The sequence below is a fragment of the Archocentrus centrarchus genome, chromosome 10 (genome assembly GCF_007364275.1).
Source record: "Archocentrus centrarchus isolate MPI-CPG fArcCen1 chromosome 10, fArcCen1, whole genome shotgun sequence".
NCBI lineage: Eukaryota > Metazoa > Chordata > Actinopteri > Cichliformes > Cichlidae > Archocentrus > Archocentrus centrarchus.
This window is the reverse complement of record NC_044355.1, coordinates 28,461,562-28,486,008: the sequence shown is the minus strand read 5'-3', so window position 1 is coordinate 28,486,008 and position 24,447 is coordinate 28,461,562. Positions and strand designations below refer to the sequence as shown.

The window sequence follows — 24,447 nt, the reverse complement described above, 5'->3', positions numbered from 1 at the left end:
CAGGTTGGGGAGGGTGGTTCTGATGGTCCGTTCAGCCGAACGAACCACCCTTTTTAGGGCCATGAAGTCCTGCTTGGTGCAGTTTCCCATCCAGGTGGTGATGCTCCCACGCATGATGCTCTCGATGGTGCAGGTGTAAAAGTTCCTGAGCACCTTGAGTGGGAGCTTGAAGTCTCTCAGCCGCCTGAGGAGGTAGAGACGCTGTCTGGCCTTCTTCACAGTGATGTTAATGTGATGAGTCCAGGACAGGTCCTGTGAGATGGTCACTCCCAGGTATTTGAAAGTGTCCACTCTTTCCACCTCAGCACCACTGATGACAAGTGGATGGTAGTCCCTCTGCTGCTTCCTGCTGAAGTCCACGATCAGTTCCTTTGTTTTGCTGACGTTGAGCAGGAGGTGGTTCTCCTGGCACCAGGCGGGAGACCTCTCTCCTGTAGGCTGTCTCCTCATTGTGAGAGATTAGTCCCACAACAGCAGTGTCGTCAGCAAACTTGATGATGACGTTGGACTCTGACGTGGCCTCGCAGTCATGGGTGTACAGTGAGTACAGCAGAGGGCTGAGCACACAGCCTTGGAGGGATCCAGTGTTGAGGGTGAGGGAGGATGAGGTGAGGTGACCCACTCGTACCACCTGTGGTCTGCTGGTCAGGAAGCTGTGAACCCACCTGCACAGGGATGGGCCCAGGCCCAGGTCCAGCAGCTTAGAGACCAGCCTGGAGGGAACTATGGTGTTGAATGCTGAGCTGTAATCTACAAACAGCACTCTCACATAGTTCCCCTTACCAGTGTCTATGTGTGAAAGGGTCTTGTGGAGGAGGAAGGATATGGCGTCATCTGTGGATCTGTCTGGCCGGTATGCAAACTGTAGTGGGTCGAGGGTGGTGGGCAGTGAGGAGGTGATGAATGTCTTGATGAGTCTCTCAAAACACTTCATCACCACAGAGGTGAGCGCTATGGGCCTGAAGTCATTGGGGCTGCTGGGGTGTGGTTTCTTTGGGACAGGGACTATGATGTCATTTATTTTACAATATGGGCACCCTTTTGAACATGGTTCATTTTCAATCTACTAATTTAATACCCCAGGTATTAAATTTGACTCAGTGCTAAAAAAAAGCTTTCGACAGGTTTGAATGTCATTATTAATTCATGGTCCTTGCTAAATTCTGTACCCACTGTGTTTACTCTAATGAGATACTTTCTAATATTTTTTCACTTTCTCCTGGAGTACGAGGCAGGGCTGCCCTCTATCTCCATTATTATTTGTTCTTGCTATAGAGCTGCTAGCAATCTGCTTAAGATCATCTCCTACTTTTGCTTGGATTTCCTGCTCTGTTATTAAGTTCAAATTGTCTCTCTATGCAGATAATTTACTCTTATATGTCTCTGATCTGAACAACTTGATCACGGCAGTGTTGCTATTACTTTTACTTAAGTTACAACGGTTTCAAATACCCGGGGATTAATATCACTAGAATGGTACCCTGTGGCGCCCAGTGGTGGCGCGCGGAAGCCGAGAATTGTTTAGCTAAACGGCCTAAACCGTTTCCCATTCATTCTCTATGGTAGTGCTAAACCACTACGGATGTAATATATTTTTGGCCACTATGACCCTTGTGGCGCTGTTGTGCGTTTGCGATGCGGTACTTCTAAAAATTTCCACTTTGAAACTTTAGCCGAGACAGGACAGTTAACCCACCGCTCGCTACAGCAATCAGTGGCCCGTATTCATTTATTAAAGGTAAGAAAGGATGCTCGAAATAAGAGTAAATCTACACAATGAATATGCAGGTCCAGGATCACAAGTGTTCGTTGTGAATTCATTTACTGGTGCAGTCACGTAAACTAGCGTCCTTCCGTCGCTTGGCTACCATGATCAGAGTTCATTAGCTGTGGTGAAATGACGTGCTAAATATGAATGAACATGATGTTTTATTTTTTCATGTGTGTTATTAACAGATTGTACTGTTAAAAAAGCTCGGTGGGTTTCTGACAAAGTTCTGTACATATTTTGCCAACACTAAGAGGCCGCTGTGACACAAAGGTTACTAGTGTAGTGTAATTAAACAGCGTATTAATGGCTCGTAGTGAGATGACACGCTAAATTATGAATGAACCTGCTGCTATTTTTCATTCATGTGTACAGTGATTGTGTTGTAATGGCAAGGAATCAGTGGGCGATATCTGACTAACGTGAGCGATGCTCGCTAATGAATAAACATGATAGGCATATGCTGAAAATCTGCCAGCAATACTTAGGTGCTATGACACTATAGCTACCAGTTTTAGGTTAAGCTTGACTACTGCAACTGACATAAATAATTGTGAATAAACAAATAATCACTCAACCATGAATGATTTTTATTTACAGACAGAATAGTTTGCAATGCCTGGATAAAATACATTTGTATCACAACTATTGTAAGCTAGAGTAAGCTTTCACTAAGTCAGCTGAACCCTGGCCACAGTTTAATAAATTTATTCTCCTGTCAGTGCTCTTTAAAACACTTCTTCTGTCTCCTCACCTTTCTCCTGGAGCTTGCTGTCTAAACCCTACCACAATGTGCAGCATTATTTTTAATTTATTTCTTTTGATAAATTTGTCCTTTTTTTGTGGGGTCAAAGGTCATGTGATTATGACCTGAAAGCTCTGTATTTGTGTCAAAATGATATTTTTAAAATCAAATTATGTTTATTTCTTACTTTTTTTCTATGTCAAGATGCACAAGAAAGTTGTATTGTACCCAGGTAAAACCTGTGTGGTGTTCCGCAAGGGGCCACTCGGATACCTCCTCCAAGACCCGTCAGATGAAGCTCGGCGGATAAAAGACAACACCAAACTTCAGAACAAGTCTGTACCAATGAGGGAGGACCTGGTACATCAGAATGCTCTGACTGTGGTCCGTCACAGAGGAGGGGATGCCTCCGACAGGCGTGAGGTGCAAGGAGAGTACATCCTGCAGTTTGGAAAATATAAAGGAAAATCTTTCCGGTGGCTTCTGGAAAATGATGTTGGGTACACCATGTATCTGATCAAAAGTCTCCAGGAGGAAGAGGCTGCAGGGATCGCCATGGCTGAAAGGCATAGTAAGGATAGCCTGCAGTCATTTGTACAGTATGCCCTCAGTTTTACGGAGATAAAGTCTCTTCAGGATTATGAGGCCAGCAGAGTGAGTGCTGCAGCAGAAGTCTCCTGTGAAGATGATCAGCTTGTTGGCTTTGGCTTACGATCTAAGAGCACATGGAAGGAGATTTGGGATGGCAGAGGTGATGGCTACGCGGCCTTTATCATGGAAAAGAGCTGCATTCAAGAAACACGGATGTATAAGCTGCAGCAGTACTTGCGCAAGAAGCATCAGTCTGCCTCAGCTACCACAAGGACCTCCACCAAACCCATTGGTAGATAATTTTATTAATATTTTAATAACATTTTGATGTGAAACTAAGTTAATTATTTATTTAATTCTTGCCTGAATCACAGGAATGGATGATGACAAAGAGTTGGAGGAGGCAATGCTGAGTGTCTCACCTGAAAAACTTGAAGCCGACAGCTGTAAGTAAACCATCATCACCTTGACTAAAGGTCAGAACTGACCGTGGCTATTTTCTGTCTGATACCTCCCCTCTCCTCTGTCTCTGCATAAGTAGTTACTGTGCCAGCAGCAGCAGCAGCAGCAGAAGTACCCACACCCAGAGTGCCTTCAGGAGCAAAGACAGGTTTTTAATGAAAGGTTTCAGAACTGGAGTACAATTGTTTTACACGACGAATTGCCCTCCAAAACTGAACCTTAACTTAAACTGTTATATCATGTTGTTCTTGTGTTTGTGTTCTGGCCATGTTCCGGCCACATTCCTCCGATAGTTTAGTTGTGTGCTGGCATGATATTAACTGCTGTAAGGACTATGAATTGATACCTGCCTTCATGAATTGATACCAACCACAAGGGGTGAGTATGCACTTTTGTCCTTTATGGGTGTTGTATTAAAAGCGATCAAGTAGCACTAGGCACTAACACCTGAATGAATGGTTGTTCATTGACTCATATTGCTTCTCCTGCTTCAACAAGTAGAGGTTAGAAGAATAAATTTGTTTAGTTTCTGTTGCAATTAGATATTTTACATTTGTTTAACAATGAGAAACAGGAGAAGTAAGAGTATGAATGTTTGAGTTCCTACTAACACCAACACTCACATACATTGTAAATTATGAAGTGACTAACACGTTTTTCCATTGTAGCTCCCTCTGCGGCACTGTCCATACCCCCTTCCGACACAACTACTGAACTTCAAGCATCATCAGCTGATGGTAACAAACAACTATAGTGTTTTCCATCTGATTAAAGGTTTTGTTTATTGTGTCTAGATAAAAAAGGTTGTTTTTTTTTCCTGTACCTTGTAGGTGCAGCCTCAAAAGATGAGAAGAGCAAGGTTCCTGTGCCTGTACCAAAGGAGCTGTCGTTTCTACTGAAGGAGACCACAGATCAAACACAAGGGCCTGAGTCAAATCCAGGTACGTCTCCATTTTAATTTAGGATTGGTTTTCAATTAAACTTCGGCTTAATGCATAGATCACTGATGCCAGTATAATATTCACAACCACTTTACACTTTGTCATAATGTCATCTTGTGCAAAACCTGCACAACTGAATGACAGAAAGCCTACTTTCCTTTTCAGGGCCCAGCACAAGTGTTGCTTGCACATCTGTGCGCAAAGTTCTCACTTTTGAAGACAGCAATGAAGATGGAGTGGAAAAGGCAGGATACCACTGGGTGGACAGGTCAGAACAGTCATCTTTTTTTTTTGTTCATTGTCATTCAAACTATTAATTGTCTGAACAAATAGAGTTGTTTTTTTCAAGATCAATTTAATAAACAACTAATAATATACACGTTTAAATATATTTGTGTTTCTTGCATTTAGGGATTGCTGTGCACCGTTTAAGATCCCGGACTGCATCCCTGGTGAAAATCTAGACTGGGATGCCTGGAAAACCACTCCTGCTATTATTGCTGCAGCCACATCTGGACCACTGGCAAACTCTTGTGCCTCTCGAACAAATTATAATCCAAACATTGTTGTTAAACTGGACTTGTTCCACTGCCTGAGGCGATTTTCACGAGAATGCACCTCTGAGCATCACCCTCTGAATCTTGTTATTCCTAAAACACTTCACATAATGAATACAGTCCATGCTTTTTGTATAGGAGTTACAGCTTTTATCTTTCTAACCTTTCTGTTCTATTTATGTTATAATAAATATGACTGCGTAGGAGATAATCCAAGTCTGATGTGTTCTATCTTTGGTTTGGTTATTGCTTTCTGGCTCTGTCTACAAAAACAGTTCAATAAGGGGAGATCACATGGAAAATTTTGATGATTTATTGAAATCAGAAGTTACAGAAATAACTTAAGTGATTCTGCAATTAGACTCCAATAATCCATCATAGCAAAAAGAATCCCAGAGGTGGCAGGAGTTAGGACAGGACCCCTCCAGAGTTTAGAAGCTGATAGTGGTGAAGCTGAAGATGGAAGCTTGGATGGGGCCCTGAGTGATCACAATAAGGAGGAGATGGGTTGTAAAAATGAGTCTGAAAGACAGAATGGAAGAAAAGCAATGAGATTTAAAGCATTCAGAATGAGGTTAATTGGCTTAGAGAAGGCAGGCAAGAAAATGATTGAACAACAGTAATTATGTCAGTATTGAGTTTAACAGCACTGGAAAATGCAGGTGATATAAAGAATAGATAAGCAGGCAGATTAGTGATTACAGAACAATAAATCTGTTACAGCTTCAGTCTTTTTATTTAAACTGGGTTATCTAGATGACAAAAATAAACTGATGGGAAAAAAGAGGACTTTAATATCTCTGGTATGTGTATCTCAAAAATGTTATACCTTTTATTTTTCATTATGTACTTAGTGAAACTATAGGTACACACTGCAGAAAAATAGCTCTCGGTCTGTAACAGTGTATAAGAAGAAAAAAAGCAATGTTCAAAATGAACATTATCCACATTTCCTATAGAAAAACTGGTGTTTATTCATTGATAATGTAACACAAGCTTTGTCCACAGCAGGACTCGAACCTGCGCTCAGACAATAACGTAAATAATCAAGCGATTTTTTCATTGGACAAAAAAGCTGCGATTTGATTGGCTGTTACTGCGTTACACCTATACGCGATGGGCCCCCGCGAGGGGACCATGTATATATGTCGCTTTGCGGGGCGGGCAGCGTGGATTTGAGTCCTGCCCACGTGTCTTCCGCGTATCTTTCCCCGTTTCCTGTCTACACTGCAAATAAAGCCACTGTGGCCAAAGTAAATAAATTAAAAAAAAAAAAATGGTACTCTCTGCTAATTATACTGCTTTGGTCTCCAAAATGACGAAAGACTTTCAAAGATGGAACGGCTCCTGCTATCTTTAATAGGCAGAATCAATGATGTGACGATGAACATTCCTCCTAAATTTCTTTTCCTGTTTCAGTGCCTTCTTCTGTTTCTACCAAATAGTTTTTTTAAAGCTCTTGAACAAAACTTGACTTATTTCCTTACTGTGTGGAGTGACAGAGGCCTGAAATTCTGTCAGCACTTTCATATAGATGGTGTCTTTTCTAGCTTCACCGTTTTGTTCTCACTATTGCTCTCCCATCTCTTTCACTGTTTACAGATCTGTGCAAAATCACTGTTTCCCATGTTTCCTGCTTTAGTCCCTAAACAGATGTGAGAAGAACTCCTATGTCCTATGCCTGACCTATTTTAGCTCATTTTATTTTATTTATTTATTTTTTTGGAGAGGGGGCCCTTTGCAGTCTCCTATCTCTTTCAGATTGCACCTTCTTCATTAGATGTAGTCTGCCTCCCTCCAGTCTTATAAGTTAACCTATGTTCCCCCCATGTTTAAAGTTTGTGTTCACCACAGTAATTTCCATTCTTTTAGCAAAATTCACTACCATCTGTCCTTCTGCATTCCTCTCCTTAATACCATACCTTCCAGCACCTCCGTGCCACCTGTTCCCTTCATCTATATGTCCATTAAAGTCTTCTACAATCACCACTTTCTGTCCCCTGAGGGCATTCTCTACCATTTGATCCAACTTATTCCAGAATCCCTCTTTCTCTTCTGATATCCAACCTGTAGGCCATACACACTTACAACATTCGACATCACCCCTTCGATTTCCCATCTCAACCTCATGATCCTGTCTGACACTCTTCACCTCTACGACCTTATTCACATAATCGTCCTTCAAGGTTATCCCTTCTCATTTCTCTTCCTATCTACTCCATGATAGAACAGCTTGAATCCACCTCTAATGCTCTTGGCTTTGCTTCCCATTATGTCTGGTCTCCTGTACACACAATATATCTACCGTCCTTCTCACCAACATATCAGACAGCTCTCTCCCTTTACTAGTCATAGTCCCTACATTTCCAGTCTCAACTCTCACCTCCATGCTCCTGCTTTCCATTTCCAGAGATTCTACTTATTTTCCTATATTGTTAATCAAATTCTATCAGGATGAAATCATTTCATTATACTGAATAAATATTAATGTGAATAATTACAATATTTTAATAATTTTTATCTTTTAATATTTGCAATTATCAATTATTATTACTTCCATCTCTAAATTATCACTTAACTAGTCTTCATTGATGGAGGCATTGGCTAAGCTACCATTTTGCATGTAACGTTCAAAAAAGTCCACTTTTCACAAGAGACAAAGTGATAAATACCATTTCTCTGTGACGGCTTTCATATTGTCCAAATAAAATCTTTGCTACACAGTCTTTCATTGAAGATTGATGATATGACCACGTTTACAAAGTGCATGAAAGTTATCAAGGTTGAAAGCTTTTCACAGACCATGATTAAAATGAATGTTGCCTCCAGAGTGACTGGTTGCTTAACTTTTGTTTGTTGCAAATTTATGGTGAGAGCCAGGATATGAAGTGCCAGAAGTGCAGAAAGAAGGAAATGATAAATAAGAGATATGTACCGACAGGAGACACAGATGAGAGGAAAAGTGTAGAAGGCAGAGAATGAGAAAATTAGTCTGAAGTGTAAGTAAGCAAGTGCTTTTGGCAGATCATTGTTGTCTGAAGATCTTCACTGGAGAAACGCATTCCTCCTCCTGTTTTTCTCTTTGTTCAACTTTATGTCACATTCTTTTCCTCGCTGTCTTTAATTCCTAGACAGATTATATGACATCCTCTTCCTCCCATATTGCATAGTATGAGCAAAGATATAGTTTTCCTTCCAAATGTGTGTTTGCACACAGCAAGCCAACAAAAGTCCGTGGCCTTCTGTTGTTTTGCTTTGTGCATTTGTAAAAGGTTGAAACACCTTACTTTGCTACTGCAGCAGTGCTAATTGAAATATTTCCAGTCTTATCTTGGTGTACATGATTTTCTCTATGCTCTCTAGCATGCTACCTTTATATATTGTAAAATATGGTACTGGTTTGGGATGTGCTCTTCCCATTTTTTTCTAGCCAGACCTATAAAGATTTACAAGACTGGTAGGAAACACCAAGAATCACCAATTAACCTAACCCCAGTAGCTGTATATCTTTGGACTGTGGGAGGAAACCGGAGTACCCGGAGAAAACGCAAACACGGGCGAACATGCAAACTCCACACAGAAAAGCCAAGGTGGAGTCGAACCCAGGACCTTTTTGCTGTGAGACAACAGTGCTGTCCACCACGCCACCATGCTGCCCTGGTTATGAGCATGCCTGATCTCATCTGATCTCGGAAAGTATCTTGGTGATATATTGAATACATCCATAAACTGATATAGCTGCTATTGCAGCCAGTTGGCTGGAAGAGTTGTCGGGCTTTTATCAAGGTAGGCCTGGCAACTCTTCCAGTTAAACTCTTTACTGTCTGTAGCCAATCTTGTTATAACATATGTGTTAAACATAAGGAGTGTAGTTATAAAAACTGACTTGTGTCTCATATCTATATGTAAACCCCTGTTCTCGTTGAGCAACTTTTACTAAGGCAGAGGCAAGTTATAGTGAAAAACATATTGTGTAGCAACAGCTGATAGGCTGGGTGCGTCTAATGGACCCCCAACATCTGGCCATTGAACTGATGATGCAAAACTGTATTGCGCTACACTAAAGGCATCATCTTCACAAAATATAAAGCTTAGTTATTTCATGTCCTTTTTTTTTAACTCCAGAAAAAGGCAATACAAGAAAGTATGTGAATATTGATGGGCTAGATAATAGTAAATTCTAGAGTCTAATAAAATATTTTCATGATTTTAAAATAGCCTGAAGAGGTGATGGTGAATGTAGTAGTAATAACTGTGACACTAAATTAATTCAGATGCAGCCCTCCTGGCTGTTCCAAAGCTTAGTCTTAGACCTAAACGAGACCATGCCTTTGCTATCAATGCCCTTTGGCTTTGGAATGACCCGACAATGCTCAGAGAATCACAGACTTTTATTTTTGTCATAATATCCTTTTATCTTTCATAAATTAGTGCTTATAAATTATGTTGGCAATTTGTATTTTGCATATTTAAAAAACTGTTTTCTCTCTGTAATTTTATCATGTTTTGTTTTCAGTCCTAATGTCCTACTTTTTGTTTGCATTTAGTGTTGTGCTTTTCCCTGCTTGTAAACTCTGATTAAAGGTGACATATAACATTATTGTATTTAAAGCTTCTTATACAGACCGTTTCAATGGCCAAAAATTACCACATTGCCAAATTGATTTATTTGATATTAGATAATCAACTGACAATGATAATAAAAATGAATGCATATGTGGTGGTGGTGTGGATAGCACTGTGGCCTCACAGCAAGAAGGTCCTGGGTTTGATTCCGCCATGGTCGGGGCCTTTCTCTGTATAATTTGCATGTTCTCCCTGTGTTTCTGTGGGTTTTCTCCAGGTACTCTGGTTTCCTCCCACAGTTGAAAGAAATGCACTTAGTGGGCTTAGGTTAACTGGAGATTCTAAATTGCTCATAGGTATGAACGTGAGTGTGAATGGTTGTCTGTCTCTCTGTGTTAGACCTGTGAAAAGACCCCCCACCCCCCGCATATGTGAAGTATGGATCTTACTGTCAAAATATTATTTTGAGCTCATCAAATTGTCGTTGCTGGCATATTTTTTTTTAGAGATTCAGCTAAAGAAATGAGAGCAAACTCCAACTGGCTGCTCATAACAAAGTGCCTAAAGATACTATTTAAAATTGGTTCTTTGCTAAATTTTCTGTGATGTGTTGACACAACACTGGTTCATTCCTTGAGTTACAGTAGGTGCTGTTTTAAACTTGAATGATTCATAGGTCAGTGTTAGGTGGCTTAACAAGCAAAGAACATTCCAAGCCCAATAAGTTAAAAACATGTCAACAGGAGTAAATCATATCTCCAAAGGTTAAAATGGGCGTGCAGCAGAACAGTTCCAGTGTTAAGAGACAAAAATGAATATAAATGTGAATGTTTGAATAAAAATACCCTCTGGTCACTTTTACTCTGTGGTGGTTGCTGTGGGTGGATGAGAAGGGCATGAATCAAATAAGATTGTTGGACTATTAGATATAGTTGCAATGGTGAGGTATTCACATATGTGTCTGCATACGAATGTGACAGGATATTAAAGTAAGACATTTACAGGACTGTCATCTTAAAGGAACCCTAAAATAAGCTACTAAATACTGATTTGTATGTATAATTATTTTATTATTCTGATTTTTATGTTAGGCCTATGTACATGTTTCTTTTGTTAGCTCATGGGATGGACACGGTCTCTTTTAAATGTACAGATAATAATATTCTTATTTAGGATGCTGTAAGGGTTGACTTCGTTCAGCAACCATGTAGAATCAATACAATTAATCTGTGTATGTGTCTGCCTTTGTGGTAGTGCACTTTCTATTGATTGTGTTTGTCATTAAGCCAGCAAGGTGGATTGTAAGAGAAGTGTTGACGTGACAAGAAAACTGTTCAAGTTCCAGGAGTACTGTATAGTACATACTTGTAACTGTGGTTTCAGACTACTTTTTTTCCTCTTGTTGTTTTCATGTCTCAAATGGCTTTCGCTTGAAGACAGGGATTAGTAGCCTTCCCTCTTTTTCTTACAATGTAAGCTGAGGTTGTTCCCTTCCTTTCTGTCTTATCTAGTTTTAGAACAGGCCTCTAGGGTAGGAGGGACAGAAAAAAGGAGTTGCTGCTGAATAAAACCCATGTTGAGGGCTTCTCTCCACAATAGTTAGAAAATAAAGTTCCCTCCTTGCATGACAGCGAACAGCTTGTGTAGAAGTTGGTGGATCTACTCAGCCTTGGGGTGTACAGAAGTATATATAGAGCTTAGAGAAACAGTCCCCTGATTTGCCCTCAAAGTGATTCACAGTGAAAGTGATTTGTTTTGTTTGGAAGAGAACTATACCATTAGTTGGCAGTTTATTCTGTAGACAAATCTATAGTGCACTCTAATACAACAGTAGCAGAATAAAGGTCTTTTCCTTTATGAACGTTTTAAGGTTTGAGAAAAATTAAAGGCCATCTGCACAATACTATATGGTGCCATGCATATTTAAAGTAGTAATCACCATAGCTGTGACACTAAAGAAAAAACGAAAAGAAAAGCTAAGTTGGAGCAGAGGACTGTCAGTTTTTTTCACATGAAAATGAATTTGCACCTGCACAGCTGTGGAGACTGTGAGAGCAGCAAGGAAAAGGTCACCTGCTCGAGGAAATATTCTTCTCAAGAGTAACATTCTGAGACAGAGGAAAGAACAGGGAAGAGTCACTTTTGTTTCCACTCTTACACAAGTGACAGGTCACTTACATCACCTGTTCTATCTTGTGTGATTAGGTGTCTAAACTCATATATGGTCACAAATGTGTTTGCAAGCTTGAGTAGGCCTGCAGGTTGTAACTCATACCAAGTGGGCGTGCAGCTCCCAGAGCAAAGAAAAATGTTCAGCCCAAGACTTAAATGACTGCCCAAAAATTGTATAAACATAGTTAGAACAGCTGGAGACAATCATAGCTGTACTGCGGGACCCCTTACATAACCACTTCTCAGAGCATAGAAAAACATCTATTGGAGTGATCAAGTTGGTGTTTGTCATTTACATCGCAAATGACTTGTTTTGTTAATTTTTGGGAGATTGTAGGAGGTACAACAGGCTCTGATTGCATCTGTGTGGTGGTGTGCAGCTGCATATCAGATTTATTTTGCTTCAATCCTCAGGAAGTGGTTGGACTTAGGATCTTCATTATGCCTTTACATAATGATTGCTGAGTAACTGTGTAGTTACAATAAGCTGTAGCCCCATTTTAACCTCAGCACTCCTTACCCCATCACAACTATAGCAAACTTTATATAAACATGTACTTCTGAGATAACACATCTGTCATCTGACCAGACTGATGAAATACCTGCTTAGAAAAATAATCCAACATTTCTACAGGTTGTGCTCCTCTGCTCTGCTGTCCTATACACTGCACTAGTTAAGGTAGCTGCCTCACGGCCTATCAAGGAATTCTGGTTTACAGTCAGCCGACATCTGTGTTGTCTTCAAAACACACTTGAAGAATCAACCCACTGCTGGATGTCTAGTTAAAAAAAAATCTGTTTTGATACCCCCTAAGGTTTGGATAGGTTGGAATGCTACATGGCCAAAAAGCAGAGGGTTGAATAGAGTGCTAAAACCACAAATGAGGCTTAGCAACACAGAGGCCTATGTTTAGTATTCTGATACCAGTTTTTCATTGCATAGTCTTCATTCATTTACCTGGCCACATGTTAATCTAATATTGGTCACATCTAAAGCAAAGACAGCTCATGTAAGTTGATCATTGGGAAAGTAGTGATGAAGTGATTACCAAGGACAGCAAATGTATAACAAACAGAGTGTTTTGGACCATTTTTTTAAGCTGGAGCTCTATTCAAGATCTTGCCTCATGGGGTGAGGATGGTCATGAGAAAAGTGGTGGACTAGCCCAGAACTACAAGGGGCGGAGTGTTGATGATCTGAAGACAGCTGGGTCCACAGTTACCTAGAACACCATTGGTAACACAATGGACTGAAATCTTACAGCACCAACGAGGTCTCCCTGCACAAGAAGGCACATGTACAGTCCTGTCTTAAGCAGGGCCGTAGAATTAGGTAGGGATGGTAAGGACACGTCCCTACCAATATGAAATAATGGCTCTTATGTCCCTACCAATATCTCTGATTGAAATACCACACTCTATGCTTCGCAGGTGTAATTAGTGCCGCACTGAACCCTAATGGGGAACCAGATTCAGCACCGAGGGGGGACACCTCCCCTCAGGATTTTGGGTTTATATTTTGTCTCAATTAAAATGAAACTACTAAAAGTTTGAAGGAGTTCATTTCTTTGTAAATGAGCAAAGGTACAATGTAAAGATCAAATAATTATTTCCCCCACTGTATACCTGACCATCCTCCAACCAACAAACTATGAAGCATAGTTTTAGTTGCCTAAACTTATCTATGCAATGTTAAGGGACAACCTTAGTTTAAAGTAGTATTAATTTTGTTGACGAACTAGTTTTGTCATAGTTTTCTTCAAGGAATCTTTTTACATGACGAAAATGAGACAATAAATAAATAAAACTACATAAAAGAATAAAAGCTATGACAAAATTAATTGACACTTTCGTCAACTAATAGAAAATGAGATGAAAATGTTTGGCATGGACAAGTTAAGAAAACATCCAATCATTACTACTTTGGCATACTTGGAGAGGCGGGACAAGTCATCCAATCAATCACGCACTTGCACAAATTTGATGTAATCCCGGGAAGACCACACTAGCCTGTAAACTGTCGTTACTCATGATGGAACTAAGCTATCTAGATAACGTCAGCAGGGAGAACGAGAGGAGCACATGTAGGGACACATTTCACCTTTGCCATCGTGAGAAACAAGACGATGTGTAAACCACGTGGGGCAACTATCTCGGGTAAAACAAATCTTAAATTACATCTGCAAGCAAGTCATCCGTATATCCATGCAAATGTAAGTATTTTAATGTCATGCGAGGTAAAGTCATTTTACCCAGTTTAGCGTTTGTATTTTGAGAAAATCAGCACACTGCATTGGACACCAGTGTGTCAGTGTGTCCGGACCAGAGTCGGGAAACTAGCTAGCTAACTCCAGGCATCTGCATTTGATTATTATGTCCCAAATGGCTCCATACACCTTAGAATGTGCACCAAACAGATGAGGTAGATTTATCGACAATTAATTAGTGCACGTAATGTCCAATAGGGTAATGTGCAGTATGCGCCTCTAGTAAACACTGTGACCTAGAGATGTCTGGGTATGTTATGTGTTTGAAATAAAGAAATGTGGAACGGAAGTCTATGCCAGTTATTCATTCAGTGATTTACTGCTATGCTAAAATGTATTTGAATTGCACAACTAAAAATCCTTTCATAGCAAAAAGTGATAAATACTATTAATGTAGATTAGTTAATCATAGAGTATGCAATTTAATTAGATTAACAGCACTTGACAGCAGTAATAACAATTATTAAATAAATAAGAGATAATAAATAAAAAGGTGTTATAAGGATAAACTAACAGTTTTCTTTTATTCGCTTTGCAGTTACGGAAGACCTCAGATGACAACACTGGACCAAGGAAAATGAAAGGAAGTATGAACCAGCGTTTTGCTTGGATATTGAATCCAACTGATGAAAAGTTCTCACCACTTGTAGCAGCTGACTGCTTTGTCAACCCTACTGTGTGCGAAGCCCTTGTTGACGCGGCTGATGAAAATATACAGGAACTACTGAAACAGGCAGAGGAGTATGTGGTCCAGTTCACACAGTCACATTCACAGCAGGAGGATCAGTCCAAAGATGATGGAGAGGAGAACAGTAGGAACCAGAAGCAGCACCATCCACATCAAAGCAGCCAGTCTTCAGGTTTCTTTCAAAGTGCCACACAAAGTCTTTAAAGAGGATCTCCACAAGCAGCATGAGGCAGCAGATCAGAAAGTATAAGGAAGAACTTTGACCACCCATCATCTGCGAAACAGGAATAGACTTTTAGCTTGAAAAAAAGTGGCACTTTTATCACAGCCTAAAACCTTTGGCATTAGACTTAGGCTTGATCATTATTTTCTTATTATTTTGTTTAAGTCAGTGATGGCATTATAGGTCTTTTTAGTTTTTTTTTGTATGGATTTAAGAATTTCTGCTGCAATATTTTACTGTAAACACTGAATCACAACATTTTTTAAAATTTTAATATTTGAGTTATAGTAAATTCAGAATTATAACTTATGCACTTTCTTTTTGAAGGTTTTTGAGACTTTTAGCTGTTAAAATAGTTAACCCATGAATACTAAATTATTCATACATTAGCTGTTTTGTCATATGTTTGGTGTGTATTTTTGCACTAATGGCACTGCTGCTTTTCCGGTACCCAGTTTTATAAAGAATGTAATATGCAATTTGTTATGAACAATGCATATATTTTTCAGGCAGAGCAGGCCTACTCGCAATGAGTGTTTTGATATTGTTATGCTCAATAAGCAAGGTCAGGTAAATAAAGATGTTTTTGTTAAATCTGTTTGTGTGTGTACTGGTCTTTCAAACATTAATAATATCCCATAACTGGTTAATAAATGTTTTGTTTCCTGTAAGTCTATACAATGACTTAAATAATTCAAAATAACTGAAGAAAAATCATTTTCATTTTACACCCTTTATCTTTTAGTTGACTGAATCAAGTGTAGATTTAGTCGACTGTATTCTTATGATAATTAGTCGACTAAAACTAAAAACTATTGACCTGACTAAATTATGACTAAAACTAAATGATATTTTAGTCAAAAGACTATGACTAAAACTACAATTTGCTGTCAAAATTAACACTGGTTTATGCATTACTTACTCTTGGTTACACTGATTACACATAAAAGTTGGACACAGCCACACACTGAGCTGGATGTTTTCTCCTTTGACATCTTAGGTTTTTGAAACCTGATGTTACAAATGGATCTGTCTGTGAAACTGAGTGAAACGGCACCCTGAATGGCCCCACATATTACAGAATGTGCATCATGTTGTATTTGCTAAAACTTTAGTCTAATGATAGAACCCACAAACTCACTAGGAGAGTATTTAATGAGGACATGGATGAGGGGAAACTAGCGCATTTTCCCATAGAGGTCTATAGATATGGACTTCTTTCTGAAACTGCAGGAGTTGACTCCTGTTGACCGTTAAAAACGAGGCTTCACTTTTCAGATATAGATGCTATGTCTATTGCTTCCATACAGTGATTTTATAGACATGGGGTAGCTATGGGGCTAACATTGTCTACCCCAAAGCTATTTTTTTAATGTTTTGTTTTTGTTTTATTCTGGACTTCAGCACAGTCCTATACTTGTGGGTGTAAAGACGCCTACTTGCAGCACAAAAGTGGCCATTTTCATTCTGTTGACAAGCTGAACTCAAGTACCTCTTAAAGATTATTGCAAAGCCATGCTGTTTCAAATTGCATTTCCAAGTGCTCACAGATTATTAACAAAACTAGGCAGCTTTTTGCAGTTGAGTATGGAGTGTAGCAGTAACAGTGGGCTCAGAGCCACAGTGAGTGAGTATATTAATGATGGTGCATGGAAAGCTTGTAATTCTGAACCCCCCTATCTCCACCTCCTACCCCATTTTCTCTCTTTGGTGGAAAGTTTACATAGCTTCCAATGTGCTGAGTAAGTTCTGTAATCCTCAGACTTATTATAAACCCTCTTAAAATTTTAAAGCGTAAGTAAAAAAAAAAAAAAAAAATCAATTGGCAAAACAAGAGCTTAGTTTTCAGCTTGTTGGAAGGCTTATATTTTGGAAAATCCATGGCTGCATCTGAAAAGCAGCACTATTGAAAACAAAATGCAATGCTTCCTGCCTGGCTAAGTGAATGAGTGAATGATTAAGTGACCTGTCACTGAGTTAAATCCAAGAAATCCTGCTGCTATGAGTGGCATGTTGACAGCTTGGTAAATGAAATCCAGCATTTTACTGCCAGAAAGCCACTCAGGCAATGCTTGGCCTTTTCTCTGGGATTTGCATAGAGTCTGGAATATAACACACTCAGTAAATGCACATTTCAGAAGAGGTGAATGGACAGGCAACCAGCACAATGCGGATATAAGCTGCCTCCGTACCCCCCACAAACACACACAAATCCACACTTTATGTGTCAGTAATACTTCTCCTTGCTCCAGAAAGCAATGCTGCATGACCTGGTTATGATATTACCTTAGCAACAAGCTGCCTTATATTCAAGCTCTGCAAAGCTTTATGTGCTGGTGTGTGCGCTAGATAGAAGCAGAGAAAAGAGAGAGAGAGAGAGCAAGCCATGAATTGTTTTTGGGCAGTAGCTATCAACTTATGTGTGTGCTAAAGTGTGTTTTATCTATGAGTATATGTGTGTGTATTAAATATGTCACAGATGTACATTAATACATGCAGGTATAAAACCTGGATTTTGGTTATTAACAGAAGCACCCAGACCTGTTTTGACCTGCATTTGCTTTATTATTCATACAACATATATATTGGATTTCATTCACACGGGCCTGCTAACGTACCAGCAGCTCAATAGCTCTGCTGCTCGAGGCTTACTCTAATTGTTTCAATTATAGCTAATTAGCTTCCAAACACACCAAGGATTCAATCTCAAATCGATGTGAGGAAAAAAAGCAACAAAAAAACCCAACTGTGCTGACCCACAGGTGCCTTTGAATACAAAGAAGAAAATAAGCTGGTTTCAGAGGTACTATGAGTAGAATTTAGGCATCAATCATTCAATACCATCCTTATTTCAAAACTGGTGTAACAAGCGTAATTACTGTAACAGGAATGATCCTCACTGAGAAGACTGGCAGCTTCTGCAGCCTTAGTGAATTGTTTGCCAGCAAGATGGATTTGGCAACAAATCTTATTGTTTTGATGCAAAAAAAAATGTAAATGAATGTGATTCTTCCAGCTCAAATGGAGCATTTAGAATTTCTGACAGAGACAGATGGTTTGAGTAAAAAGGCTGATTGGAGAATCAATCCCCCAAATTTTTATCCTATTTAAGCAAAAGTATGTCTGGCACAAAAAATGGCAGACAGGAAACCAGGCCTCCTGGAAGTGGTTTCTGAATCTTAATGAGACTCAGTAGCAGTAACAAAATGGCAAGGAATTGAGGGCACCGATTTTCTTGAGTTTTTCATTGAGTTGACAGCAATCATAGGTGTGAGTTTTACACACACACACACACACACACACGCATGCACACACACACACACACACACACACACACACACACACACACACACACACACACACACACACACACACACACACACACACACACAAGTACGCATGTAAATACTTTCAAGTATCTAAATGAAACACTGTGTTTCAGCCAGTCGCCACCTCCTACTCAATCAACCAAATCAACCTGTGCTGGAGGAGCTCCATCACTTTTCTTGCTAAAATTGTGAAGAATCCATGGAGGCAAACACATTATCACTTTAATGCACTTTTAATCTTAAAAACATTTATCTGAAAACATTTGTATGAAATACCCAAAGTCCTGAAATTACTGTGCTAGCTGCAAATGAACCAGGTTTTGTGATTGTTTATTTTTTGTTGTCTTTGCTATGAAGAGGCTAAAAAGTGGAAAGACAATTGATCCAGATAGGCATAGAGATACCTAGGAGCAGTGTTGTCATTAACGCCTTACTCTAATCTGACTACAGTAACGAGTAATCTAACACGTTACTATTTGCAGTCCAGTAATCAGATTAAAGTTACTTATCCAAGTCACTGTGCGTTACTATTTTTGTCATTTTCCTCAGTACAAAGATACATTTTTGCTTTCTTCTTGCGTCTCGGGGAGTGACGTCTGGCCGATGCAACAATCAAGTCCCATTTTCAGCATGAGAACAATAATAGCCACACAATGACACAAACGTAAACAATGGAGGGAGGAGAGAGATGCGTGTTTTCTACCTGGAAATACAGGCACTATTGTGAGTTTGTGTCAGCTAAAGATGACAACATCAAGGTTAGTTGTGCAATCTGTGCTGATGACAAAATGCTATCTAGCTTCAAAAACACTATGTCAAATTTGTAGAAACATTTGGAGTCAGGGTGCAGTCAAACTTACAGAGCGAGTCCCACTAGGTGGTGCGAAGCAGAGCTGCAGCTAATGCAGGAGGCCCCCCCAGCACCCAAACAACAAAAGCTGGACTTTGGTGCAAAACCAGTAAGTGGGAGAGAGTTGAAGAAGTTGGTCGGACAGTATTTAGTAGAAGAAATGCTGCCCTTAAACGCGGTTGACTCGCCCTCCTTTCCTGGTTGTCATTTTTATGTTGAGGCAGCGAGGGTGCCACGGTGTTGTGCCAAAAAGTGATCGTCTGCCAAAAAGCGATTTTCGGTATTTGCCAGAAAGTGATTGTCTATAATTAAACAGCTGTAAATGACTTGTTGACCTATAATCTGTGAGATGTGTCAAACATATCTCTCATGAATGATATCAGGTCATTTTGAGTGAGAAACATAATTTCTATCACAAGGTAAAAGCTGCAATCATTTTTTGAAAAGTGACTTTTATATATTCGTTTTTTTATCAAGGTAAAAACTGTCATTGACATAAAAAATGTCTTTTAAAACAGAAATCTGGCTGACAAGGCTGCATTAATCACAACAAATATCACATCACAGTTCTATAAAGATATTTTAAATGGTAAAAAGCACTTTGTGTTGGTCTTTCACATTAAATTCCAGTGAAATATATTTATGTTTGTGGTTGTAATGTGACAAAATATGGAAAAGTTCAAGGGGTATGGATACATTTGCAAGCCACTGTATGTAGACAGCAGTGATAAGGTTACAAATTGTCTGGATATAAATAAGTTTTAATATAACATCAACTCAGATGTTGAACATTGTCTTCACTACCCTATAACTATCCTATCCTCGCCTGTTCCAGAGGTGATAAAGGTCTGGCTCACGCAACTGATGGTGTCTCTCCACCTTCCCACTGCAGAGTTTCTCCATATAACAGAGGTTACCAAGCCAACAATTCAGTTCAATTTTATTTATGTATCACAAAATCACAACAACAGTTGCCTCAAGGCACTTACGAGAAGACAGATCATCTTTAAAACCTTTGTGAGCCTAACGTTCATCAACACTGAACACAGTAACTACTTAAAATGGGTAAATGGGACACTTTCCTCTTTGCATAGTCGGCAATGCCATGACATTCAGTTTATGCTTTCATATATTTATTCATTTAAATGTTGTTTAAATTTAATTAAAGTATAATACATCAGATAGGCTATTTAGGTGATTTACAGGTACTCACAGTTTACCAACTACAGTCTAATCATTGGTTACATTGTCATTATTTTCAGATTGAGTACCAAGTTGACAGCTCTTAATCCACTGTTTTAATGAATTCATATCCATTTACTAAAATGTCTTGAAAACTGTGTATCTAATCACTGAAATAGTTGCCAAAATATAGCCACAAGTAGCCTAGTAACAATGAAAACACATTATGTTGTGACATATGCGACTGTACTTCTGTAAATTCATTTTGGTGTGGGAAACTACATGCCTGAAACTCACATTTCCCTTGGTGAAAGTAAAAAGTACCAGGCCGTAAAATAAACGTGCTCTACTTGGGCTCAGGAAAAAAATTGCCCTCTTTTCCACTCTGTTTCAAAGCTCTTTGAGTTTTTGCTTCAGCAGGCACTGATTTTTTTTTCTGCGCTATTTTGATTGGTTAGACAAAAAAAGAAGAAAACTTAACTTTGATTTAAAAAAAAGAAACGTGCTTCAGGATCCTTCCTCATGCTCTTGGTTTTCAGGCTGGTAGGTAGGTGTGGTGGAACACAATAAAATACATGCTCTGAGATTATGCATGTGTGAGACTTTCTTTTTCTTATTCTATTTCTTACACACTGGGATAAAATCAAATAGACTCCCCAGATGTTAGTGGACCTAACTAGTCAAATATTGACTAATTTACATGATTTGTGACACTCAAAAGTTTTGCAGCTGCTCTTTTCCAGTGGTTGTGCATGGACCAAATATCTTTTGGAACAGTGTGTAAAAGACACAAAATGTAGTAACAATACCAAAAACTGCCCATCATAGTGAGGGGTGTAGAAATTTAATGTGGTGTTATACACATCAGTTCATATGTTAGCACATTATTAAAACAAAAAGCATGTAAATTAAACAAATAAAAGCCAGAATAAAACTTGAGCCGGGGGGGTGGGGGGTTGTCAGAAGCAAGGTCGGGGCTATGCTGAAGTGTACGAGGGCTGTGTGTACACCAGGGATGTCACAAAATAAGCCAAAAGTGTAAACACAGTCTAAGTCATGGGCCAAACAGGATTAACCTTTATTGAACAGTCTAAAACTGAAAATATTTTAATATTTGGCTAGTTTGCTAGACCTTGTGGAGTTTAAGGCAAAATTGTTTAAGACAAAATAAGAACTCTCATAATGTAGTATATGTCTGAAATGAATGCTTGACTCCCTGGTATAGCCTGGAAAAAGAGCTTATTCTATTTAAAAAAAAAAAAGCCCTCTGTAAAGCTCGGACATCTTACTATTCATCACTTGAAGAAAACAGAAACCACAGGTTTCTTTTCAGCCAGGCTGACAAACAGTCAGAGCTCTGTTGAGCCGAGTGTTCCTTTAACCTTAACTAATAACTTTATGAATTTCTTCACAAATACATTTTTAACCTTTAGAGAAAAAATAATTATAATCATCTCACAAATAAATCATTATGTGCAGCTACTTTCTATACTACTGATATCTATTTAGACTCTATTGATCTTGCTGAGCTTCACTAGTTACTTCCTCCAAATCATATATGTGTGTATGAGACCCCATTCCTACAAGAATGCTTGAAGAAGTCCTGCCATTAATTAATGCTTCAGCCTTAAATATGATCAGTCTATTAATCTCTATTAATGGGGTATGTACCACAGGCTTTTAAGGTATCAGTAATTAAACCATTACTTAAAAAGCCATCACTTAACCCAGCTGTCTTAGCTAATTATAGGATAAACTCCAACCTTTCTCAAAAAATCTTGTAAGAATATTTACAGCTAACTGATCAGGAACAGTTTATTTGAAGAGTTTCAGTCAGGTTTCAGAATTCATCACAGTACAGAAACAGCATTAGTGAAGGTTACAAATGATCTTCTTACAGCCTCTGACAGTGGACTCATCGCTGTTCTTGTCCAGCTAGACCTGACCATAAGAGTTTATTACATTATTAGATTAGATTAAAGCATGCCGTAAGTATTAAAGGTACTGCACTGCTGTGGTTTGATTTATATTTATCTAACAGACTCCAGTTTGTTCATGTAAATGTGGAGTCTTCGTCACACACTAACATTAACAACGGAGTTCCAAGGGACTCCACACTAGGCCCACTTCTATTTACATTATACATGCTTCCCTTAGACAGTATTATTAGAAGGCATAGCATACATTTCCATTGCTATGCAGATGATAGCCAGCTTTATCTGTCCATGAAGCCAGAAGACGCACACAAATTATTTAAACTGCAGGAATAAAAGACATAAAGGCCTGGATGACCTCAAACTCTCTGTTTCTAAATTCAGATGAAATTGACGTTATTGAGTTCAGCCCTAAAAATCTTAGAAACATGTGTCCAACCAGGTACTTATTCTGTGAGGACTCTTGGAGTATTTTTTGACCAGGATATGCCCTTCAATGCATATATTAAGTAGATATGTAGGACTACTTTCTTGCATTTGCACATTACCTCTAAAATTAAAAACATTCAGCGATCTCAGTGTGGTGCTGGAAAACTAGTTCATGCCCTTCTAGGGTGTACTATTGTAATTCATTATCATCAGGTTGTTCTAAAAGATCTCTGAAAAGCTTTCAGTTGATCCAAAACGCTGCAATAGGCCTAGGCTGCTGTGGGCTTCCCAATGCTGCACTGTTTCTTCTTCACTCATCTCTTCACTCTATGTGTTTCTACACCACTCTGCATTTAATCAGCTCTCTTTCACAGTGTGTCTTTTTGTCCTGTCTCCCTCCCCTTACCCTCAACTGATCATGGCAGATGACTGCTCCTCCCTGAGCCTGGTTCTGCCAGAAGTTTCTTCCTGTTTAAAGGAAGTTTTTCCTTGTTACTGTCGCCAAGTGCTTACTCATTGGGGGTCGTCTGGTTGTTGGGATTTTTTCTGTTTTATTGTAGGGTCTTCACCTTACACCTTGAGGTGATTGTTATTGTGATTTGGCACTATATAAATAAAATTGAATTGAATGGAATATAGGAAGCACAATCAATTTGTTTGTTATATCTTGATGTGTAACACTAGCCTTAAAAGCAGTGCTATCAAATAGAATTCATGTGCAGTCACATGGTTTATTTGAAATCAATAGGTTGACAATCAGATGACTGACTCACTTCCACAGGTTCATAAGCTCAAATATAATATATCTGTAAACATTACAAACATGACCATCAGAATAGTTTTTTTTTGCTTCTTACAGCTACAAAAAGAGGCCTCATTGTCAACACTATTTTCTAAATGTATTTTTAATATGTTGTAGTTTTCAAACATGATCTATAGAGAATAACAGTAGATACCACATAGAGACTGTTGACAGGTTCAACTGAAAATCTTTGGGAACAATCTCAGTGGAACAGATAATGGAAATGAATCTGCATTAGCTGAAGATGTCTCGCTAAGCATGTTTCATCCTTTCTCATGTCGCCCTGTCGTTCCTACCTTACCCCCCTGCCGTTTCTATCTTGTTTTCCATCCACTTTATATCTTTCCTAATAGGTCATCAGACCTACTCTTCTATTCTCATTCCATCTGTACCTTCTTCCCACACCCAATTCCCATTCCTTCCCTTTCTCACCATTCATCCTGTTGTTTTCTAATCTCTTGTCCTCTCATTGTTTTTTATTCCCTCCATCCATTATAAGCAGAGAAAAATAATTGCAGTGTTGGAATGGAGTTTCTTCTTTTGAAAGGTAGGGTTATATGTGCCTGAATACAGTTTTGTTGCTCAAACTTCAATGGAAAAGAGAAAAGTATTAGTAAAAAAAACTTCTTTAATGATTTTTTTAAAGCAGTTGTGCATTTCTTAAAAATGGTTACATAAAAATGAATTATAACTGTGTATATCCAAGTACATGTAAAAAAATGTAAGTTAATGAGATTTCTTTTATGAATGCACTTAGACACAAATCACATACACACACACACACACACATATATATATATATTTTAACAGTCAGCAACTCTCCCACACTGTTGAATATTAAGTAACGAGATGTTTTATTTATTGACAATTAAAGTTACAGCATGTATTTTTTTTGCGGCTAGATGTCATGACATTGCAGATTGCAGTCAACTGAGTTCTGT

General features: G+C 38.8%; 1 protein-coding gene across 1 annotated transcript; it reads left to right on the top strand.

The window, feature by feature from the left end:
* Window positions 1-1,548: 1,548 nt before the first annotated feature.
* LOC115786543 (uncharacterized) lies at window positions 1,549-5,372 on the top strand. The gene is made up of 8 exons (XM_030738733.1): window positions 1,549-1,738; window positions 2,718-3,396; window positions 3,479-3,550; window positions 3,646-3,714; window positions 4,235-4,303; window positions 4,397-4,507; window positions 4,673-4,775; window positions 4,919-5,372. Exons 2-8 carry the CDS (start codon window positions 2,718-2,720, stop codon window positions 5,370-5,372), a joined length of 1,557 nt encoding a protein of 518 aa, XP_030594593.1. The 5' UTR covers window positions 1,549-1,738.
* The last annotated feature ends 19,075 nt before the right edge of the window (window positions 5,373-24,447 follow it).

Coding starts and splice junctions, on each gene's coding strand:
- LOC115786543 (XM_030738733.1), top strand. CDS start 2,718: ATGCACAAGAAAGTTGTATTGTACCCAGGTAAAACCTGTGTGGTGTTC. Junction 4,304..4,396: donor TCAAGCATCATCAGCTGATG/GTAACAAACAAC, acceptor TGTACCTTGTAG/GTGCAGCCTCAAAAGATGAG. Junction 4,508..4,672: donor AGGGCCTGAGTCAAATCCAG/GTACGTCTCCAT, acceptor TTTCCTTTTCAG/GGCCCAGCACAAGTGTTGCT.